The sequence below is a fragment of the Argopecten irradians genome, chromosome 11 (genome assembly GCF_041381155.1).
Source record: "Argopecten irradians isolate NY chromosome 11, Ai_NY, whole genome shotgun sequence".
Lineage (NCBI taxonomy): Eukaryota > Metazoa > Mollusca > Bivalvia > Pectinida > Pectinidae > Argopecten > Argopecten irradians.
The window spans coordinates 41507769-41529568 of NC_091144.1; the positions used below are offsets into that span (position 1 = coordinate 41507769).

General features: G+C 40.5%; 1 protein-coding gene across 1 annotated transcript in view; it reads left to right on the forward strand.

The window, feature by feature from the left end:
- LOC138334645 (dynactin subunit 1-like) overlaps nucleotides 1–21800 on the forward strand; it is a 100389-nt gene that overhangs the window by 9645 nt on the left and 68944 nt on the right. Inside the window, exons 9-17 of the mRNA XM_069283282.1 lie at nucleotides 592–767; nucleotides 1106–1265; nucleotides 1949–2053; nucleotides 4338–4439; nucleotides 5689–5778; nucleotides 7310–7426; nucleotides 9620–9719; nucleotides 10440–10525; nucleotides 11553–11680. Coding sequence (XP_069139383.1) covers nucleotides 592–767; nucleotides 1106–1265; nucleotides 1949–2053; nucleotides 4338–4439; nucleotides 5689–5778; nucleotides 7310–7426; nucleotides 9620–9719; nucleotides 10440–10525; nucleotides 11553–11680 — 1064 coding nt within the window. The remainder of the gene's footprint in view (nucleotides 1–591; nucleotides 768–1105; nucleotides 1266–1948; nucleotides 2054–4337; nucleotides 4440–5688; nucleotides 5779–7309; nucleotides 7427–9619; nucleotides 9720–10439; nucleotides 10526–11552; nucleotides 11681–21800) is intronic.

The window sequence follows — 21800 nt, forward strand, 5'->3', positions numbered from 1 at the left end:
CAGATTTCTTTTCTACCTAACAATACTATTAAACCCATTTTGATCTGCGAGTTGAATTTTTAGCTATCCAAATCGCCTTTCGTCTATGGTCTGTTGTCCATCTGATTTCTCAGAAAGTACTGAAGGGATCTGTCTCATATCTGTTTCATTATGCAGGTTCCCCTAAGGCCCTAGTCGTGCAAATTGCATTTGTGGACTGATCGATGAACAAGATAGCTGACACACAGCCATATTGAATTTTGATAATTGAAGTTTGTCACGGCTATTTCTCAGAAAGCACTGAAGGGACCTGTCTCAAATTTTATATGCAAGTTCCACTAGGACCCTAGTTTTGCATGTTGCATTTTGGGACTAATTGGTCAACAAGATGACCGGTAAACAGCCATCTTGGATTTTGATAGTTAATTATAACAATTGCTTTTTCTCAGAAAGTACTTAAGGGATCAGTCTCATTCTATTACCAGACATCGATCATTCTTTGGTGGATGCCAAGATATCTTGTTTTGAATAATTTGAGGTTTTAATGAAATGTAACAAAAACTTAACTAGATTTTCTGTGGTTAAAATTATAAGTTGTGTTTAATTTAACAGAGTGAGTCTTTACAACAAGAACTGGACAGTCTGAAGGAAAAGAATGAAGAATTATCTTTGGATTTGGAAATCCTGAGAAGTGAGATCAGTGAAAAAGGTACAGAGGGCCTGGCCTCTAACTACCAGGTGAAACAATTGGAGCAGCAGAATGAACGCCTCAAGGATGCATTGGTCAAGTAAGTTACTCATTTATAATTAGATGTGCCACTCTTCACCAAAACGGGACATTAATGTACTGGTACTTCCCTTCATTCATGTCACTTTTCATACATAATGGGTAAAAAGATATTTTATCCATAGAAGGCTAAATTTGAAAAGGGCTACATTATTTTATAAAGTTGGAAGTGCCGAATCCCTTTGTATATATACTAACTACATGTAGTGTTTAAAATATAACATGATGAAAGTTCACATTTCATACAAACAGTTGATAGTCCTGACAGTTAAACAAAGGGTACAGTAATAAGTAAAAGTCTGTTGACTCTGATTTGTGATTAATATCGTTTTTGTTCAGGATGCGAGATTTATCATCCAGTGATAAACAAGAAGCAACAAAGAATCAGAAATTAAATGAAAAATTAACAAACGACATAACAACACTGAAACGTGACAAAGAGAAACTTCAACATGATGTGGCCGAGCTGCAGACACAGGTTATAGAGCTCAAGGAACAGGTATAGACCAATATACTTTCAGTACTTTGATATTATGCTGTGTAGGTGTGATAGTCATACAGTCTCAGTACATTCAGTACTTTGATATTATCCTGTGTAAGTGGGACAGTCCCAGTCTCAGAACATTCAATACTTTGATATTATCCAGTGTATGTGGGACAGTCCCAGTCTCAGTACATTCAGTATTTTGATATTATCCTGTGTAGATGGGATAGTTCCAGTCTCAGTACTTTCAGTACTTTGATATTATCCTGTGTAGGTGGGACAGTCCCAGTCTCAGTACATTCAGTACTTTATCCTGTGTATGTGTGATAGTCATACAGTCAGTACATTCAATACTTTGATATTATCCTGTGTAGATGGGATAGTCCCAGTCTCAGTACTTTCAGTACTTTGATATTATCCTGTGTAGATGGGATAGTCCCAGTCTCAGTACATTCAATACTTTGATATTACTCTGTGTAGATGGGATAGTCCCAGTCTCAGTACTTTCAGTACTTTGATGTTATCCTGTGTAGGTGGGACAGTCCCAGTCTCAGTACATTCAGTACTTTGATATTATTCTGTGTAGGTGGGATAGTCCCAGTCTCAGTACTTTCAGGACTTTGATATTATCCTGTGTAGGTGGGACAGTCCCAGTCTCAGTACATTCAGTACTTTGACTTTTATATTTTCTTACATAGGTGGATGCCGCCCTGGGTGCAGAGGAGATGGTAGAATCTCTAGCCGATAAAAATCTTCGTTTAGAGGAGACAATACAGGAACTGGAGGAGGAAAAGGCTGACCTGGTATGTATCTGATTACACTACAGTATATGGAATATAGAAGTCATTGTATAATAAAGTAGAATATCTGATGTTTTAAATACAGTTTGAGTCCCGACATATCACCCTTCATTGGTCTATACTACAATCTTAATTCTAAGTTTGTAAAATGGGGCAGCTAAGGGGCGTGAGGGCATATTTAGGTGGTAAAATGAGGCAGCACAGGGGCATGATGGCTAAGGTGGTAAAATGGGGCAGCTCAGGGGCATGATGACTAAGGTAGTAAAATAGGGCAGCTCAGGGGCATGATGGCTAAGTTGGTAAAATGGGGCAGCGCAGGGGCATGATGGCTAAAGTGGTAAAATGGGGCAGCGCAGGGGCATGATGGCTAAGGTGGTAAAATGGGACAGCTCAGGGACATGATGGCTAAGGTGGTAAAATGGGGCAGCGCAGGGGCATGATGGCTAAGGTGGTAAAATGGGGCAACTCAGGGGCATGATGGCTAAGGTGGTAAAATGGGGCAGCTCAGGGGCATGATGGCTAAGGATGTAAAATGGGACAGCTCAGGGACATGATGGCTAAGGTGGTAAAATGGAGCAGCTCAGGGACATGATGACTAAGGTAGTAAAATGGGGCAGCTCAGGGGCATGATGGCTAAGGTGGTAAAATGGGACAGCTCAGGGACATGATGGCTAAGGTGGTAAAATGGGGCAGCTCAGGGGCATGATGGCTTAGGTGGTAAAATGGGGCAGCTCAGGGGCATGATGGCTAAGGTGGTAAAATGGGGCAGCTCAGGGGCATGATGGCTAAGGTGGTAAAATGGGGCAGCTCAGGGGCATGATGGCTTAGGTGGTAAAATGGGGCAGCTCAGGGGCATGATGGCTAAGGTGGTAAAATGGGGCAGTGCAGGGGCATGATGGCTATGGTGGTAAAATGGAATAGCACAATAGTGCAAGGGCTTATTTAGGTGGTCAAATGGGGACCAAAAAGGGTCCATATCACAACTTCTCTGAAACTAAGAGTTTAATAACAATGTTGCATTGGTAGCATCATTATTGGGCGGGGACTCAAAATTATACAAATGGTTGGGCTGACCCTGCAACATTAGGGGTTGGGCCAAAACGGTCAATTTGGCCTTATCCATATCAACGAAAAAAAACATTGATTAGCACAGATTCAAATTGTTGGTTCTTACACCATGAGCACCTGAGGGGCTAAAATTGATCAGTACGGCTGTATTTATGTGAAGGAATTTGTTTCTGAACTGAGTGTGAATGATATAGTTTGCTTATAGCATGACAATGGTAGGACAGATTATAATTGTTTTTGTGATGATTAGTAAATATACCAGGTGAGCTAAACCGGCTGTCTAATTAATGAATAAAGAGGTGGGCTATACCGGCTGTCTAATTAATGAATAAAGAGGTGGGCTATACCGGCTGTCTAATTAATGAATAAAGAGGTGAGCTATACCGGCTGTCTAATTAATGAATAAAGAGGTGGGCTATACCGGCTGTCTAATTAATGAATAAAGAGGTGGGCTATACCGGCTGTCTAATTAATGAATAAAGAGGTGGGCTATACCGGCTGTCTAATTAATGAATAAAGAGGTGGGCTTTACCGGCTGTCTAATTAATGAATAAACGAGGTGAGCTATACCGGCTGTCTAATTAATGAATAAACGAGGTGAGCTATACCGGCTGTCTAATTAATGAATAAAGAGGTGGGCTTTACCGGCTGTCTAATTAATGAAAAAAGAGGTGGGCTTTACCGGCTGTCTAATTAATGAATAAACGAGGTGAGCTATACCGGCTGTCTAATTAATGAATAAAGAGGTGGGCTTTACCGGCTGTCTAATTAATGAATAAACGAGGTGAGCTATACCGGCTGTCTAATTAATGAATAAACGAGGTGAGCTATACCGGCTGTCTAATTAATGAATAAAGAGGTGGGCTTTACCGGCTGTCTAATTAATGAATAAACGAGGTGAGCTATACCGGCTGTCTAATTAATGAATAAACGAGGTGAGCTATACCGGCTGTCTAATTAATGAATAAACGAGGTGAGCTATACCGGCTGTCTAATTAATGAATAAAGAGGTGGGCTTTACCGGCTGTCTAATTAATGAATAAACGAGGTGAGCTATACCGGTTGTCTAATTAATGAATGAACGAGGTGAGCTATACCAGCTGTCTAATTAATGAATAAACGAGGTGGGCTATACCAGCTGTCTAATTAATGAATAAACGAGGTGGGTTAATTATACCAGCTGTCTAATTAAGGATTTAAAGCCTAGTTGATGTTTCAGGAAGCACTACACGAAATGAATGAGGAGCTACAAGAGAACACGAGAGAATCTGAACTAGAACTACGGGAGGAACTTGACCTGGCCAACGGACGAGTCATTGAGGTAAATATTAAAACCTCAGTAACTAGTCTTAATGAGAAATGAGGATGTCGTGAGCACTATACACGGTACATTGGTCAAAGGATGTGTGTGTCAGTCAAAGGATGTGCAGTCAGTGTACCTTAGTGGTGGTCAAAGGATGTGTCAGTCAGTGTACCTTAGTGGTGGTCAAAGGATGTGTCAGTCAGTGTACTTAGTTCATTAGTTGGTTACTATGATATTAACACAATCACAGTCAAACCTCTATGATTCTAACTCCAAGATAAATTCTGACAAACCCATATATGAGTTGAAGTTTGAAGTTTTATAAATCGTACTTTTCAATGTACAAACTGTTTTCATGGTCGATTTGTAATAGAATCATCTGAAATTGAGACTCGATGAGATCACAGGTTTGTGTTCAAAGGATGTGTCAGTCAGTGTACCATAGTGGCACTTTAAGTTCAATTAGTTCTTGGTTACTAATGATATTTAACACAATACAGTCAAACCTCTATGATTCCAACTCAGATAAAGAAAATTCTGACAAACCCATATATGAGTTGAAGTTTGAAGTTTTATAAATCGTACTTTTCAATGTACAAACTGTTTTCATGGTCGATTTGTAATAGAATCATCTGAAATTGAGACTCGATGAGATCACAGGTGTTTGCCAATACCATGCGGCATGCTGTCACCCATATGTTGAAAAGACCTTTTGCCTGACAATAGGAATGATGTGACAGCTTGTGTTTCTTGCTCGAGATCATCAGAATAATTCATGGTACTAATCATGCTGATGACTTTGATTAGTACAGTAAAGATACTGTTAATTGTTGTTACGTCATCTGACCTATGTAACCATCAGGTTTCTTTCGCAGCTGTCCGCCGTTCACAAACTTTTCACATTTTAAACTTCTTCTCAAGTTCTACAAGTGCATTTGGGCTGAGACTGTCTGAAATGATCCTGACATGGTCCAGACAAAGTGTTAATATTTTTCGGTTTATCAGGAGCAAGATTTTGAACATTTTCTCCAATCCAAGATTTATGCCAAAATAAACATCTTCAAAAATTATTTAATTCTTATTAACTGATGCCAACATTGTCCGATGACCATTAAGACCCTTGGACCTCATGTTATTTAAAACATTTTTATTAAGCATATTAGATTATCAATAAAATATTATACCTAATACATATGTATATATTGTTCACCTTATTTTGAATTGGTTTCAAGGATATGTAATGAATCGGGCCTCCTTTTCTTTACAGGCACAGAGGAAGCTGGATGCTACACAAGAGACCATCGCTGATTATGAGGCCACTATTTCAAAGTTCCGAGAGCTTGTCTCCAGTCAACAGGTACGTGTGTCATAGAGCTTGTATCCAGTCAACAGGTATGTGTGTCAGAGAGCTGGTATACAGGCAACAGGTACGTGTGTCAGAGAGCTTGTATCCAGTCAACAGGTATGTGTGTCAGAGAGCTTGTATACAGGCAACAGGTACGTGTGTCAGAGAGCTTGTATCCAGTCAACAGGTATGTGTGTCAGAGAGCTGGTATACAGGCAACAGGTACGTGTGTCAGAGAGCTTGTCTACAGTCAACAGGTATGTGTGTCAGAGAGCTTGTCTACAGTCAACAGGTATGTGTGTCAGAGAGCTTGTCTACAGTCAACAGGTATGTGTGTCAGAGAGCTTGTCTACAGTCAACAGGTATGTGTGTCAGAGAGCTTGTCTACAGTCAACAGGTATGTGTGTCAGAGAGCTTGTCTCCAGTCAACAGGTATATACCGTATGTGTCAGAGAGCTTGTCTCCAGTCAACAGGTATGTGTGTCAGAGAGCTTGTCTCAATGACTCGGGACAAGCAGACGTCCAATGACTAAACAGTATTCAAGATAAGAGAACTGTAAACATATGAAAGAAAATTTCTAAAAATGTAATATTAGCACCAAACATAGAATGGATAAATATAAATGTGTCACAGTTTGTATCAGTGTGTGGTCAGAGAGTTACCATTCTGTGCTTTTAGTGACCACCTCTGTTGGTCAAGTAGTGGTCAAACTGTCCAACAGATGTGGTCAACCATGCCAGGATTCTTTACGTTTTCTATAATGTCAGATTTCTTTCACAATGGGATTAATTCACACACCACATGATACTCGATAAAATTTGTGCGAGGCTATTGTTTCTACTGGTGATGGATTGACCTAAATAGATGATATCCCGCGCTAACATCATTTCAGCAGGAAGATTACAAAGAATAACATTCCATCACCACTGGAGATACTAGACCTGCACAATCGTTAGTGGGTATCACATGGTACATGAATTAGTCCCATTTATGTAAAAAAAATTTAGTTTACATTTAAGCCACGCTATACGTAACTATAAACAAAAATTCAAGTTAAATTTGACTCCGATATTATTAGTATTTGTAGATGTAGTTGAAATTAAGATACATTAAAGAATATTCATAATGTTTTTTTAATAACTTTGGTACAGCAGTTGTTGAAAGACGATACATGTAAACATGCCTTCATTTTAAACTGGTCGCCATAGAAGTTACGATTATTGCGGAATGGAAGTCGGAAAGTTCATGACCCGTTTTCAGAAGAGTTTGGACAGACGTTACGTAGTTACGGTGGTCACAAAGACGTTACAATGTCGGCTAACTTCGGCTTGTTTGATTAAGTGGGACCCACCTAGCGATAGTTGATATTTATTTGATTTTTTAAAAAAATATTCCGAATCATTATCGCTTATCTTGACTTCAATTTAGTCCTGTCTCTGCATGATTTACAACAGGATTTTTTTTCAACATTCTTCTAAATCATGAAAAAAGTAAGAAAGATACGGATATTGGGTCTTTAACTTTTAAACATCTTGTTGACAGGATACAATACGAGACATGAGGAGTCGTCAGGTGGAATCCGAACAGAAGACCGAAACACCAACTATGGAAGTGTTTGATTTCAAAGCTAAGTTTGCCGAGTCCAAGGCTTACGCTAAGGTAGGCAGAACTGCCAGACATTTGACATCACCACTACTTGGCTTAATCTATGTGCCATAACTGGGCACAAATTTTCACATGTTATATTTTCTTCAGTAATTAATTTAAAACCATATGGTTTGATCAATTAGGCTGTAAAAATCATTCAAATGGACTGACAATCATGTATGATGTCTTATAAGCGTTAGTTACAACTCTGTAAAAGATTTTGTTTTTATGCTTAATGTATGTTTAGATGAAAACAGTTAGGGTAACGAAAACCCATGTGTATGTACATATTACAATGAAAAGATAATGAAACACCGTGGTACTTCTCTCCTTGTTTGTGAATAAAGGAAGTTGGAAGTGTGGTATGTTTTACTAAAACAAACTACTTGTTTTGATTATGGTGTAAGGTTTAGATGTTGGGTATTTAGTGAATTCTCATGGTGATTGTTCTTACTTCATCATACCCGGTGACTGGAAGCTATCGTCATCTAATTTCCTCCCAAATATTTTGCTCAGACCACATTTTCTTAATTTCATTACTTAATTGGGATCAACATTTTTCGTAGTATCAGTAAATATTTTTCTCATTTAACACATAGATAATCTGTTCATTGTAAGATAAACTTTTATTTATTGATCAAACTTTCAGCATGAATGAGTTTTATGGTTTTAGGTCATCTGACCCTTCAATGTGTAGGTACTGACCGCTGGACGGTGGTTTTTCTCTGAGTACTTTTGTTTTCCTCCACCAACACACCTGGCACGTCCTTAAATGACCCTGGCTGTTAATAGGACATTAAAATAAAAAAAAACACCTTCAATGTATACATGTACAATGTCCAGTTAGTACACACACCCAGGGGCATCTCAATAGTACACACACCCAGGGGCATCTCAATAGTACACACACCCAGGGGCATCTCAATAGTACACACACCCAGGGGCATCTCAATAGTATTCTTTACATGTTGCTTCTTCACTCTTTTGTATAGTTTTGTTACAGTAGTACATTGTTATTAGGTCACCTGGGACAAAAGTGACCTATTCTAATCACCTTTTGTCTGCTGTCCGTGTCATGTGTTTGTTAAAGGTTTACATTCATTACCTCTTCTCCAAAACTGCATAAGCAAATTTTGCACAAACCATCTAAGGCACAAGGTCAATCGAAATTGTGTGAACTACATGTATATTGCCTCCACTCTGTGGGGGTATGAGAGAGTCCAAAAGGGGTAAAATTGATCAAACTTTCAAAAATCTTCTTCTCCACTCACTGATGTGGTAGAATCAAATACTCTTCATAGATAGAAGTGTTTTAAGGCTCTTTACAAAAATGTGAATTTCATGGCCCAGGGGTCTCATATTTTCCCCTAGGTGGGGAAGGAGAGTCAAATTTACAATAGGTTATATAGGGAAAATGTTTTTGAGCATTATTTGTTTAATTTTCATAGGAAAAGAGTCAAAAACCTGAGATAGCATTTTAACATAATATCCAAATTGGTCAAAAGGGGTCAAAATGGCTAAAATTTCAAAAACGTTCTTCTGAATTCATAGATTTGATGAAACCAAATACTATTTATAGATTGAAAGGTCTTAAGGCCTCTAAAAAAATTTAATGGCCCTGGGGTATCAGATTTTCCCCGGGGGAGGGGGTCAAATTTACCATAGTTTACATAGAGAAAACACATTTGTACATTAATTGTTCAATTTTCATTGGAAATGAGTAAAACTTGGGTATGGTTATTTGTCTAAGATAGCATTTTAACATCATGTCCAATTAGGTCATGGTTGACCCACAGGGACTAGAGGGGCGGGGCCAAAAGGGGTCGAAATGACTAAAATTTCAGTAATCGTCTGAATTCACAAATGTGAATCAAATATTTTCATAGGTTAAAAGGTCAAATTGATATAATCACTGAATGACTTCAAGAGCCTGATAGGTGATGTTGGCCAATATACAGTGTTTAAACGTCTTTGAATCATTTTGTATCAGAACTTATAGATCAGGTGACCATTAAGGCCAATGAGTTACTTGTTTTCAAGATGCAATTAATTATTTTAAATACTTTTTTTCTTAAGTAAAATAAGAAGCCCCAATATTTCAGTGCTGGTAATAGTGAAAAGTCAGTAACTTGTATTACTGAAGAAAATCCTAATTTGTCTGCTCCTGTTTAAACGTTGGTTGGTTGATGTGATGATTTGTTACAGACAATTGACATGGAGTTAAGGAAGCTCGAGGTTCAGCAAGCTAACTACCAGGTGTCACTACTCCAGTCATTCATGCCTAACTCCTTCAGCAACAGGGGAGGTAAGCCAGAAGAATGTTTGTTGATCTTCATTTTGCTAAAAGATGATATTCCCTATTAAAAGCCTGCCTTGAAATAGTGACTGATTCGTCCTAAATTGGAAACTGTTACTTGTTGAGATTTGCAGTATTTACTGTTATCAGTGTAATATGACTTGGTTTCATGCTGAATCGCTTTCGCAGTAGCGTAGACTTTATTGTTTAACTCTAAAATAAAAAGACAAAAATATATGTGACAATCTTCTACCCAATACAATATCTCCATGTACCTCCTACTTAGTCCAATACTATTACACGTGTATACGGTTAGTAATACTTACTTAAACATTGATGTCACTATTTTTTAATTTTATATTGGGGTATGAAAAAAAAAATTGTTTGCAAACTGTGTGAATCCGCGTAGCGGATTCTCACAAAAGTTTGCAAACATTTTTTTTTCATACCCCGATAAAATTTAAAAATAGTGACATCAATACTAATTTTATACTCTATTTGATAAAATAAAGTATGTTTCTAAATGTAACATTATAGTGGTTATTCAAGGGATTCTTTTTTCTGAATCAATACGCAAGGTCAATGTCTCTATTGTGACGTCAAGATAACGTCGGGGTTTCGCCCCATTCTCGGATTTTTTTTCATAGTGGTATGCAAAAACAATATTGGCCAATCAGAAAGCTAGATTTGGTATGAAAACAAAGAGAAGTATTGTTGTATATGATACAGGTGACCAGGATGCTGTTGGTGTGCTGCTAATGATCCCCAGAATTATCAGTAAATGTGACCTGTTAGCCTCACAAGTCAAGGACAAGGTAATACACCATATTATGCATATTGCATTCTGGGACTGATCCATCAACAAGATGGCTGATAGGCAGCCATTTTGCATTTTTTAGTTGAATTAAGTACTGAAGGGATTTGTGTCATATTTTATATGTAGACTCCCCTTGGGCCCAATAAATATATAGGCACAGGCTCGGATTTCCTTATGTAACTTATGTGAAATATTTTGATTTAAGGATCTATGAGGTTTCAGTCTCATTGAAGTCTCGTTTCAACATTAATCAAAGAGTTTTTGTGATTTTCAAGACATAATTGTCTCTATTTGTAACATGTTACCATACAGAAAATGTGTAAAAAAAGATATGACATCTACTGTTTATAGACATTTTTAGACACAAATTTTAATAAATGACCGATTTGACGGCCATTTAGAAAGTGGGCATTTCTTACAGTTAGTGGAGAAGTGAAAGTTCAACCTTTTTATTTCAATATTTTTGACTACCAAGCCCCATGCATAAGCTTTTCACATTTTGAACTTCTTCTACAGTTCTACCAGTGCAATTTAGCTGAAATGAGCCAAAATTGATTTTAAGGTGGTCCTGACAAAGTGTTGTTATTTTTCGGGTCGATCTGAAATCCAAGATGGTCACCACAGCCACCATCTTGAAAACACATTTTGAACTTCTTCTCAAGTTCTAGTAATGTTCATAAAAATACAATTTACATCAAGTAGCTATCTTTGATTCATAATGGCTCAAAATCAAGCACACCACCATATTTTCATTCTGTTTTCAGCTTTGGTATGAACTCCTATTATCAGAAATCTAATTTTGGTCATAATAGGCATCAGAAAAATTAAAATTTGATTTTTCACCAGAGCAGATCCTTAAGTCAGGGTTTTACTAAGTTGGTTTCGAGAAATTGGGGCCAGATTGTATTGTAAGTTTCCATTTCAATTTTTGTAATAAATCAAAAAAATCAGAAATTGAGTTTTATCAGAAAAATGTAGTATGAAAGATTCTGGTGCTAAACTGTTGTATACTTTGACTTTTTCAGTTTGAGATGGTGGAAAACATTAATCGTGAGACCGTACTGAAGAGTCATAAAGCACAACAATGTAGCTATGCTCTACAAATGGTCCTGATGCTTAATACACTCACAACCATAATGAAGCAGTATGAACAGTAAGTGTTGGTCCATGAGCAGTAAGTGTTGTTCCATGAACAGTAAGTGTTGGTCCATGAACAGTAAGTGTTGGTCCATGAACAGTAAGTGTTGGTCCATGAACAGTAAGTGTTGGTCCATGAACAGTAAGTGTTGGTCCATGAACAGTAAGTGTTGGTCCAATGAACGAGCAGTAAGTGTTGGTCCATGAGCAGTAAGTATTGGTCCATGAACAATAAGTGTTAGTCCATGAACAGTAAGTGTTAGTCCATGAACAGTAAGTGTTGGTCCATGAGCAGTAAGTGTTGGTCTACGAGCAGTAAGTGTTGGTCCATGAGCAGTAAGTATTTGGTCCATGAACAGTAAGTGTTGTTCCATGAACAGTAAGTGTTGTTCCATGAACAGTAAGTGTTGGTCCATGAACAGTAAGTGTTGGGCCATGAACAGTAAGTCCATGAACAGTAAGTGTTGGTCCATGAACAGTAAGTGTTGGTCCATGAACAGTAAGTGTTGGTCCATGAACAGTAAGTGTTGGTCCATGAACAGTAAGTGTTAGTCCATGAACAGTAAGTGTTGGTCCATGAACAGTAAGTGTTGGTCCATGAACAGTAAGTGTTGTTCCATGAGCAGTAAGTGTTGGTCCATGAACAGTAAGTGTTGGTCCATGAACAGTAAGTGTTGGTCCATGAACAGTAAGTGTTGGTCCATGAACAGTAAGTGTTGTCCATGAACAGTAAGTGTTGGTCCATGAACAGTAAGTGTTGTTCCATGAACAGTAAGTGTTGGTCCATGAACAGTAAGTGTTGGTCCATGAGCAGTAAGTGTTGGTCCATGAGCAGTAAGTGTTGGTCCATGAACAGTAAGTGTTGGTCCATGAACAGTAAGTGTTGGTCCATGAACAGTAAGTGTTGGTCCATGAACAGTAAGTGTTGGTCCATGAGCAGTAAGTGTTGGTCCATGAACAGTAAGTGTTGGTCCATGAACAGTAAGTGTTGGTCCATGAACAGTAAGTGTTGGTCCATGAACAGTAAGTGTTGGTCCATGAACAGTAAGTGTTGGTCCATGAACAGTAAGTGTTAGTCCATGAACAGTAAGTGTTGGTCCATGAACAGTAAGTGTTGGTCCATGAACAGTAAGTGTTGGTCCATGAACAGTAAGTGTTGGTCCATGAACAGTAAGTGTTGGTCCATGAACAGTAAGTGTTGGTCCATGAACAGTAAGTGTTGGTCCATGAACAGTAAGTGTTGGTCCATGAACAGTAAGTGTTGGTCCATGAACAGTAAGTGTTGGTCCATGAACAGTAAGTGTTGGTCCATGAACAGTAAGTGTTGGTCCATGAACAGTAAGTGTTAGTCCATGAACAGTAAGTGTTGGTCCATGAACAGTAAGTGTTGGTCCATGAACAGTAAGTGTTGGTCCATGAACAGTAAGTGTTGGTCCATGAACAGTAAGTGTTGGTCCATGAACAGTAAGTGTTGGTCCATGAACAGTAAGTGTTGTCCATGAACAGTAAGTGTTGGTCCATGAACAGTAAGTGTTGTCCATGAACAGTAAGTGTTGGTCCATGAGCAGTAAGTGTTGGTCCATGAACAGTAAGTGTTGGTCCATGAACAGTAAGTGTTGGTCCATGAACAGTAAGTGTTGGTCCATGAACAGTAAGTGTTGGTCCATGAACAGTAAGTGTTGGTCCATGAACAGTAAGTGTTGGTCCATGAACAGTAAGTGTTGTTCCATGAACAGTAAGTGTTGGTCCATGAACAGTAAGTGTTGGTCCATGAACAGTAAGTGTTGGTCCATGAACAGTAAGTGTTGGTCCATGAACAGTAAGTGTTAGTCCATGAACAGTAAGTGTTGGTCCATGAACAGTAAGTGTTGGTCCATGAACAGTAAGTGTTGGTCCATGAACAGTAAGTGTTGGTCCATGAACAGTAAGTGTTGGTCCATGAACAGTAAGTGTTGGTCCATGAACAGTAAGTGTTGGTCCATGAACAGTAAGTGTTGGTCCATGAACAGTAAGTGTTGGTCCATGAACAGTAAGTGTGTTGGTCCATGAACAGTAAGTGTTGGTCCATGAACAGTAAGTGTTGGTCCATGAACAGTAAGTGTTGGTCCATGAACAGTAAGTGTTGGTCCATGAACAGTAAGTGTTGGTCCATGAACAGTAAGTGTTGGTCCATGAACAGTAAGTGTTAGTCCATGAACAGTAAGTGTTGGTCCATGAACAGTAAGTGTTGGTCCAAACAGTAAGTGTTGGTCCATGAACAGTAAGTGTTTGTCCATGAACAGTAAGTGACAGTAAGTGTTGGTCCATGAACAGTAAGTGTTGGTCCATGAACAGTAAGTGTTGGTCCATGAACAGTAAGTGTTGGTCCATGAACAGTAAGTGTTGGTCCATGAACAGTAAGTGTTGGTCCATGAACAGTAAGTGTTGGTCCATGAACAGTAAGTGTTGGTCCATGAGCAGTAAGTGTTGGTCCATGAACAGTAAGTGTTGGTCCATGAACAGTAAGTGTTGGTCCATGAACAGTAAGTGTTGGTCCATGAACAGTAAGTGTTGGTCCATGAACAGTAAGTGTTGGTCCATGAACAGTAAGTGTTGGTCCATGAACAGTAAGTGTTGGTCCATGAACAGTAAGTGTTGGTCCATGAACAGTAAGTGTTGGTCCATGAACAGTAAGTGTTGGGTCCATGAACAGTAAGTGTTGGTCCATGAACAGTAAGTGTTGGTCCATGAACAGTAAGTGTTGGTCCATGAACAGTAAGTGTTGGTCCATGAACAGTAAGTGTTGGTCCATGAACAGTAAGTGTTGGTCCATGAACAGTAAGTGTTGGTCCATGAACAGTAAGTGTTGGTCCACATGAACAGTAAGTGTTGGTCCATGAACAGTAAGTGTTGGTCCATGAACAGTAAGTGTTAGTCCATGAACAGTAAGTGTTGGTCCATGAACAGTAAGTGTTGGTCCATGAACAGTAAGTGTTGGTCCATGAACAGTAAGTGTTGGTCCATGAGCAGTAAGTGTTTGTCCATGAACAGTAAGTGTTGGTCCATGAACAGTAAGTGTTGGTCCATGAACAGTAAGTGTTGGTCCATGAACAGTAAGTGTTGGTCCATGAACAGTAAGTGTTGGTCCATGAACAGTAAGTGTTGGTCCATGAACAGTAAGTGTTGGTCCATGAACAGTAAGTGTTGGTCCATGAACAGTAAGTGTTGGTCCATGAACAGTAAGTGTTAGTCCATGAACAGTAAGTGTTGGTCCATGAACAGTAAGTGTTGGTCCATGAACAGTAAGTGTTGGTCCATGAACAGTAAGTGTTGGTCCATGAACAGTAAGTGTTGGTCCATGAACAGTAAGTGTTGGTCCATGAACAGTAAGTGTTGGTCCATGAACAGTAAGTGTTGGTCCATGAACAGTAAGTGTTGGTCCATGAACAGTAAGTGTTGGTCCATGAACAGTAAGTGTTGGTCCATGAACAGTAAGTGTTGGTCCATGAGCAGTAAGTGTTGGTCCATGAACAGTAAGTGTTGGTCCATGAACAGTAAGTGTTGGTCCATGAACAGTAAGTGTTGGTCCATGAACAGTAAGTGTTGGTCCATGAACAGTAAGTGTTGGTCCATGAACAGTAAGTGTTGGTCCATGAACAGTAAGTGTTGGTCCATGAACAGTAAGTGTTGGTCCATGAGCAGTAAGTGTTGGTCCATGAACAGTAAGTGTTGGTCCATGAACAGTAAGTGTAAGTGTTGGTCCATGAACAGTAAGTGTTGGTCCATGAACAGTAAGTGTTGGTCCATGAACAGTAAGTGTTGGTTCCATGAACAGTAAGTGTTGGTCCATGAACAGTAAGTGTGTTGGTCCATGAACAGTAAGTGTTGGTCCATGAACAGTAAGTGTTGGTCCATGAGCAGTAAGTGTTGGTCCATGAACAGTCATAAGTGTTGGTCCATGAACAGTAAGTGTTGGTCCATGAACAGTAAGTGTTGGTCCATGAACAGTAAGTGTTGGTCCATGAACAGTAAGTGTTGGTCCATGAACAGTAAGTGTTGGTCCATGAGCAGTAAGTGTTGGTCCATGAACAGTAAGTGTTGGTCCATGAGCAGTAAGTGTTGGTCCATGAACAGTAAGTGTTGGTCCATGAACAGTAAGTGTTGGTCCATGAACAGTAAGTGTTGGTCCATGAACAGTAAGTGTTGGTCCATGAGCAGTAAGTGTTGGTCCATGAGCAGTAAGTGTTGGTCCATGAACAGTAAGTGTTGGTCCATGAGCAGTAAGTGTTGGTCCATGAACAGTAAGTGTTGGTCCATGAACAGTAAGTGTTGGTCCATGAACAGTAAGTGTTGGTCCATGAACAGTAAGTGTTGGTCCATGAGCAGTAAGTGTTGGTCCATGAGCAGTAAGTGTTGGTCCATGAACAGTAAGTGTTGGTCAATCAATAACTATCTACTGTCTTGTGTAATGTAAATACATTTCATTCTCTACGTTCAGAACAGACGTGTCATTTCCGGTACATAGTTTCAATCAAGGGGAATAACTCTTTCCACACATTCAGAAATAATTCATTTCTCTTAGACTGTTATACTAATTTTGCACCACCTTATACACACTAGCTAGGATTTATATATGCATTTGGTAAAAAAGTGGATTTTTGGAGCGACATCCCTGTCCTGAGCATATATGGCCATTATATATATGTCCTGAGAATGTGCGGCCATTATATATATGTCCTGAGAATGTGCGGCCACTATATATATGTCCTGAGAATGTGCGGCCATTATATATATGTCCAGAGAATGTGCGGCCATTATATATATGTCCTGAGAATGTGCGGCCATTATATATATGTCCTGAGAATGTGGCCATTATATATATGTCCTGAGAATGTGCGGCCATTATATATGTCCTGAGAATGTGCGGCCACTTATATATATATGTCCTGAGAATGTGCGGCCATTATATATGTCCTGAGAATGTGCGGCCATTATATATATGTCCTGAGAATGTGCGGCCATTATATATGTCCTGAGAATGTGCGGCCATTATATATATGTCCTGAGAATGTGCGGCCATTATTATATATATATGTCCTGAGAATGTGCGGCCATTATATATATGTCCTGAGAATGTGCTAATATTATATATGTCCTGAGAATGTGCGGCCATTATTATATATATGTCCTGAGAATGTGCGGCCATTATATATATGTCCTGAGAATGTGCGGCCATTATATATGTCCTGAGAATGTGCGGCCATTATATTATGTCCTGAGAATGTGCGGCCATTATATATATGTCCTGAGAATGTGCGGCCATTATATATATGTCCTGAGAATGTGCGGCCATTATATATATGTCCTGAGAATGTGCGGCCATTATATATGTCCTGAGAATGTGCGGCCATTTATATATGAGAGAATGTGCGGCCATTATATATGTCCAGAGAATGCGGCCATTATATATGTCCTGAGAATGTGCGGCCATTATATATGTCCAGAGAATGTGCGGCCATTATTATATGTCCTGAGAATGTGCGGCCATTATATATATGTCCTGAGAATGTGCGGCCATTATATATGTCCAGAGAATGTGCGGCCATTATATATATGTCCTGAGAATGTGCGGCCATTATATATGTCCTGAGAATGTGCAGCCATTATATATGTCCTGAGAATGTGCGGCCATTATATATATGTCCTGAGAATGTGCGGCCATTATATATATGTCCTGAGAATGTGCGGCCATTATATATATGTCCTGAGAATGTGCGGCCATTATATATGTCCTGAGAATGTGCGGCCATTATATATATGTCCCTGAGAATGTGCGGCCATTATATATGTCCTGAGAATGTGCGGCCATTATATATATGTCCTGAGAATGTGCGGCCATTATATATATGTCCTGAGAATGTGCGGCCATTATATATATGTCCTGAGAATGTGCGGCCATTATATATGTCCTGAGAATGTGCAGCCATTATATATGTCCTGAGAATGTGCGGCCATTATATATATGTCCTGAGAATGTGCGGCCATTATATATGTCCTGAGAATGTGCGGCCATATATATATGTCCTGAGAATGTGCGGCCATTATATAATGTCCTGAGAATGTGCGGCCATATATATATGTCCTGAGAATGTGCGGCCATTTATATATGTCCTGAGAATGTGCGGCCATTATATATGTCCTGAGAATGTGCGGCCATTATATATATGTCCTGAGAATGTGCGGCCATTTATATATGTCTTGAGAATGTGCAGCCATTATATATATGTCCTGAGAATGTGCGGCCATTATATATATGTCCAGAGAATGTGCGGCCATTATATATGTCCTGAGAATGTGCGAGCCCTTATATATATGTCCTGAGAATGTGCGGCCATTAATATATGTCCTGAGAATGTGCGGCCATTATATATATGTCCTGAGAATGTGCGGCCATTATATATATGTCCTGAGAATGTGCGGCCATTATATATATGTCCTGAGAATGTGCGGCCATTATATATATGTCCTGAGAATGTGGCCATTATATATGTCCTGAGAATGTGCGGCCATTATATATGTCCTGAGAATGTGCGGCCATTATATATATGTCCCAGAGAATGTGCGGCCATTATATATATGTCCTGAGAATGTGCGGCCATTATATATGTCCAGAGAATGTGCGGCCATTATATATGTCCTGAGAATGTGGGCCATTATATATGTCCTGAGAATGTGCGGCCATTATATATATGTCCTGAGAATGTGCGGCCATTATATATATGTCCTGAGAATGTGCGGCCATTATATATATGTCCTGAGAATGTGCGGCCATTATATATGTCCTGAGAATGTGCGGCCATTATATATATGTCCTGAGAATGTGCGGCCATTATATATGTCCTGAGAATGTGCGGCCATTATATATGTCCTGAGAATGTGCGGCCATTATATATGTCCTGAGAATGTGCAGCCATTATATATGTCCTGAGAATGTGCGGCCATTATATATGTCCTGAGAATGTGCGGCCATTATATATATGTCCTGAGAATGTGCGGCCATTATATATGTCCTGAGAATGTGCGGCCATTATATATATGTCCTGAGAATGTGCGGCCATTATATATATGTCCTGAGAATGTGCGGCCATTATATATGTCCTGAGAATGTGCGGCCATTATATATGTCCAGAGAATGTGCGGCCATTATATATGTCCTGAGAATGTGCGGCCATATATATATGTCCTGAGAATGTGCGGCCATTATATATATGTCCTGAGAATGTGCGGCCATTATATATATGTCCTGAGAATGTGCGGCCATTATATATATGTCCAGAGAATGTGCGGCCATTATTATATGTCCTGAGAAATGTGCGGCCATTATATATGTCCAGAGAATGTGCAGGCCATTATATATGTCCTGAGAATGTGCGGCCATTATATGTATGTCCAGAGAATGTGCGGCCATTTATATATGTCCTGAGAATGTGTCCGGAATGTATGTATATATATGTCCTGAGAATGTGCAGCCATATATATATGTCCTGAGAATGTGCGGCCATTATATATATGTCCTGAGAATGTGCGGCCATTATATATATGTCCAGAGAATGTGTGCCCCATATATATATGTCCTGAGAATGTGCGCCATTATTGTCCTATGTCCAGAGAATGTGCTGCCATTATATATGTCCTGAGAATGTGCAGCCACTTTATATAGTCCGAGATGTCCCCTTTGACTGTCCCTTTGTCTGGCCAATTTGTCTGTCCCTTTGTCTTGTCCCTTTGTCTGTCCCCTTTGTCTGTCCCCTTTGTCTGTCCCTTTGTCTGTCCCTTTGTCTGTCCCTTTGTCTGTCCCCATTGTCTGTCCCTTTGTCTGTCCCTTTGTCTGTCCCTTGTCCCTTTGTCTGTCCCTTTGTCTGTCCCTTTGTCTGTCCCTTTGTCTGTCCCTTTGTCTGTCCCTTTGTCTGTCCCTTTGTCTGTCCCTTTGTCTGTCCCTTGTCTGTCCCTTTGTCTGTCCCTTTGTCTGTCCCTTTGTCTGTCCCTTTGTCTGTCCCTTTGTCTGTCCCTTTGTCTGTCCCTTTGTCTGTCCCTTGTCTGTCCCTTTGTCTGTCCCTTTGTCTGTCCCTTTGTCTGTCCCCTTTGTCTGTCCCTTTGTCTGTCCCTTTTGTCTGTCCCTTTGTCTGTCCCTTTGTCTGTCCCTTTGTCTGTCCCTTTGTCTGTCCCTTTGTCTGTCCCTTTGTCTGTCCCTTTGTCTGTCCCTTTGTCTGTCCCTTTGTCTGTCCCTTTGTCTGTCCCTTTGTCTGTCCCTTTGTCTGTCCCTTTGTCTGTCCCTTTGTCTGTCCCTTTGTCTGTCCCTTTGTCTGTCCCTTTGTCTGTCCCTTTGTCTGTCCCTTTGTCTGTCCCTTTGTCTGTCCCTTTGTCTGTCCCTTTGTCTGTCCCTTTGTCTGTCCCTTTGTCTGTCCCTTTGTCTGTCCCCTTTGTCTGTCCCTTTGTCTGTCCCTTTGTCTGTCCCTTTGTCTGTCCCTTGTCTGTCCCTTTGTCTGTCCCCTTTGTCTGTCCCTTTGTCTGTCCCTTTGTCTGTCCCTTTGTCTGTCCCTTTGTCTGTCCCCTTTGTCTGTCCCTTTGTCTGTCCCTTTGTCTGTCCCTTTGTCTGTCCCTTTGTCTGTCCTTTGTCTGTCCCTTTGTCTGTCCCTTTGTCTGTCCCTTTGTCTGTCCCTTTGTCTGCCCTTTGTCTGTCCCTTTGTCTGTCCCTTTGTCTGTCCCTTTGTCTGTCCCTTGTTGTCCCTTTGTCTGTCCTTTGTCTGTCCCTTTGTCTGTCCCTTTGTCTGTCCCTTTGTCTGTCCCCTTTGTCTGTCCCTTTTGTCTGTCCCTTTGTCTGTCCCTTTGTCTGTCCCTTTGTCTGTCCCTTTGTCTGTCCCTTTGTCTGTCCCTTTGTCTGTCCCTTTGTCTGTCCCTTTGTCTGTCCCTTTGTCTGTCCCTTTGTCTGTCCCTTTGTCTGTCCCTTTGTCTGTCCCTTTGTCTGTCCCTTTGTCTGTCCCCTTTGTCTGTCCCTTTGTCTGTCCCTTTGTCTGTCCCTTTGTCTGTCCCCTTTGTCTGTCCCTTTGTCTGTCCCTTTGTCTGTCCCTTTGTCTGTCCCCTTTGTCCCTTTGTCTGTCCCCTTTGTCTGTCCCTTTGTCTGTCCCTTTGTCTGTCCCTTTGTCTGTCCCTTTGTCTGTCCCTTTGTCTGTCCCTTTGTCTGTCCCCTTTGTCTGTCCCTTTGTCTGTCCCTTTGTCTGTCCCTTTGTCTGTCCCTTTGTCTGTCCCTTTGTCTGTCCCTTTGTCTGTCCCTTTGTCTGTCCCTTTGTCTGTCCCTTTGTCTGTCCCTTTGTCTGTCCCTTTGTCTGTCCCTTTGTCTGTCCCTTTGTCTGTCCCTTTGTCTGTCCCTTTGTCTGTCCCTTTGTCTGTCCCTTTGTCTGTCCCCTTTGTCTGTCCCCTTTGTCTGTCCCTTTGTCTGTCCCTTTGTCTGTCCCTTTGTCTGTCCCTTTGTCTGTCCCTTTGTCTGTCCCTTTGTCTGTCCCTTTGTCTGTCCCTTTGTCTGTCCCTTTGTCTGTCCCTTTGTCTGTCCCCTTTGTCTGTCCCTTTTGTCTTTGTCCCTTTGTCTGTCCCTTTGTCTGTCCCTTTGTCTGTCCCTTTGTCTGTCCCTTTGTCTGTCCCCTTTGTCTGTCCCTTTGTCTGTCCCTTTGTTGTTTGTCCCTTTGTCTGTCCCTTTGTCTGTCCCTTTGTCTGTCCCTTTGTCTGTCCCTTTGTCTGTCCCTTTGTCTGTCCCTTTGTCTGTCCCTTTGTCTGTCCCTTTGTCTGTCCCTTTGTCTGTCCCTTTGTCTGTCCCCTTTGTCTGTCCCCTTTGTCTGTCCCTTTGTCTGTCCCTTTGTCTGTCCCTTTGTCTGTCCCTTTGTCTGTCCCTTTGTCTGTCCCTTTGTCTGTCCCTTTGTCTGTCCCTTTGTCTGTCCCCTTGTCTGTCCCTTTGTCTGTCCCTTTGTCTGTCCCTTTGTTTGTCCCTTTGTCTGTCCCTTTGTCTGTCCCTTTGTCTGTCCCTTTGTCTGTCCCCTTGTCTGTCCCTTTGTCTGTCCCCTTTGTCTGTCCCCTTTGTCTGTCCCCTTTGTCTGTCCCTTTGTCTG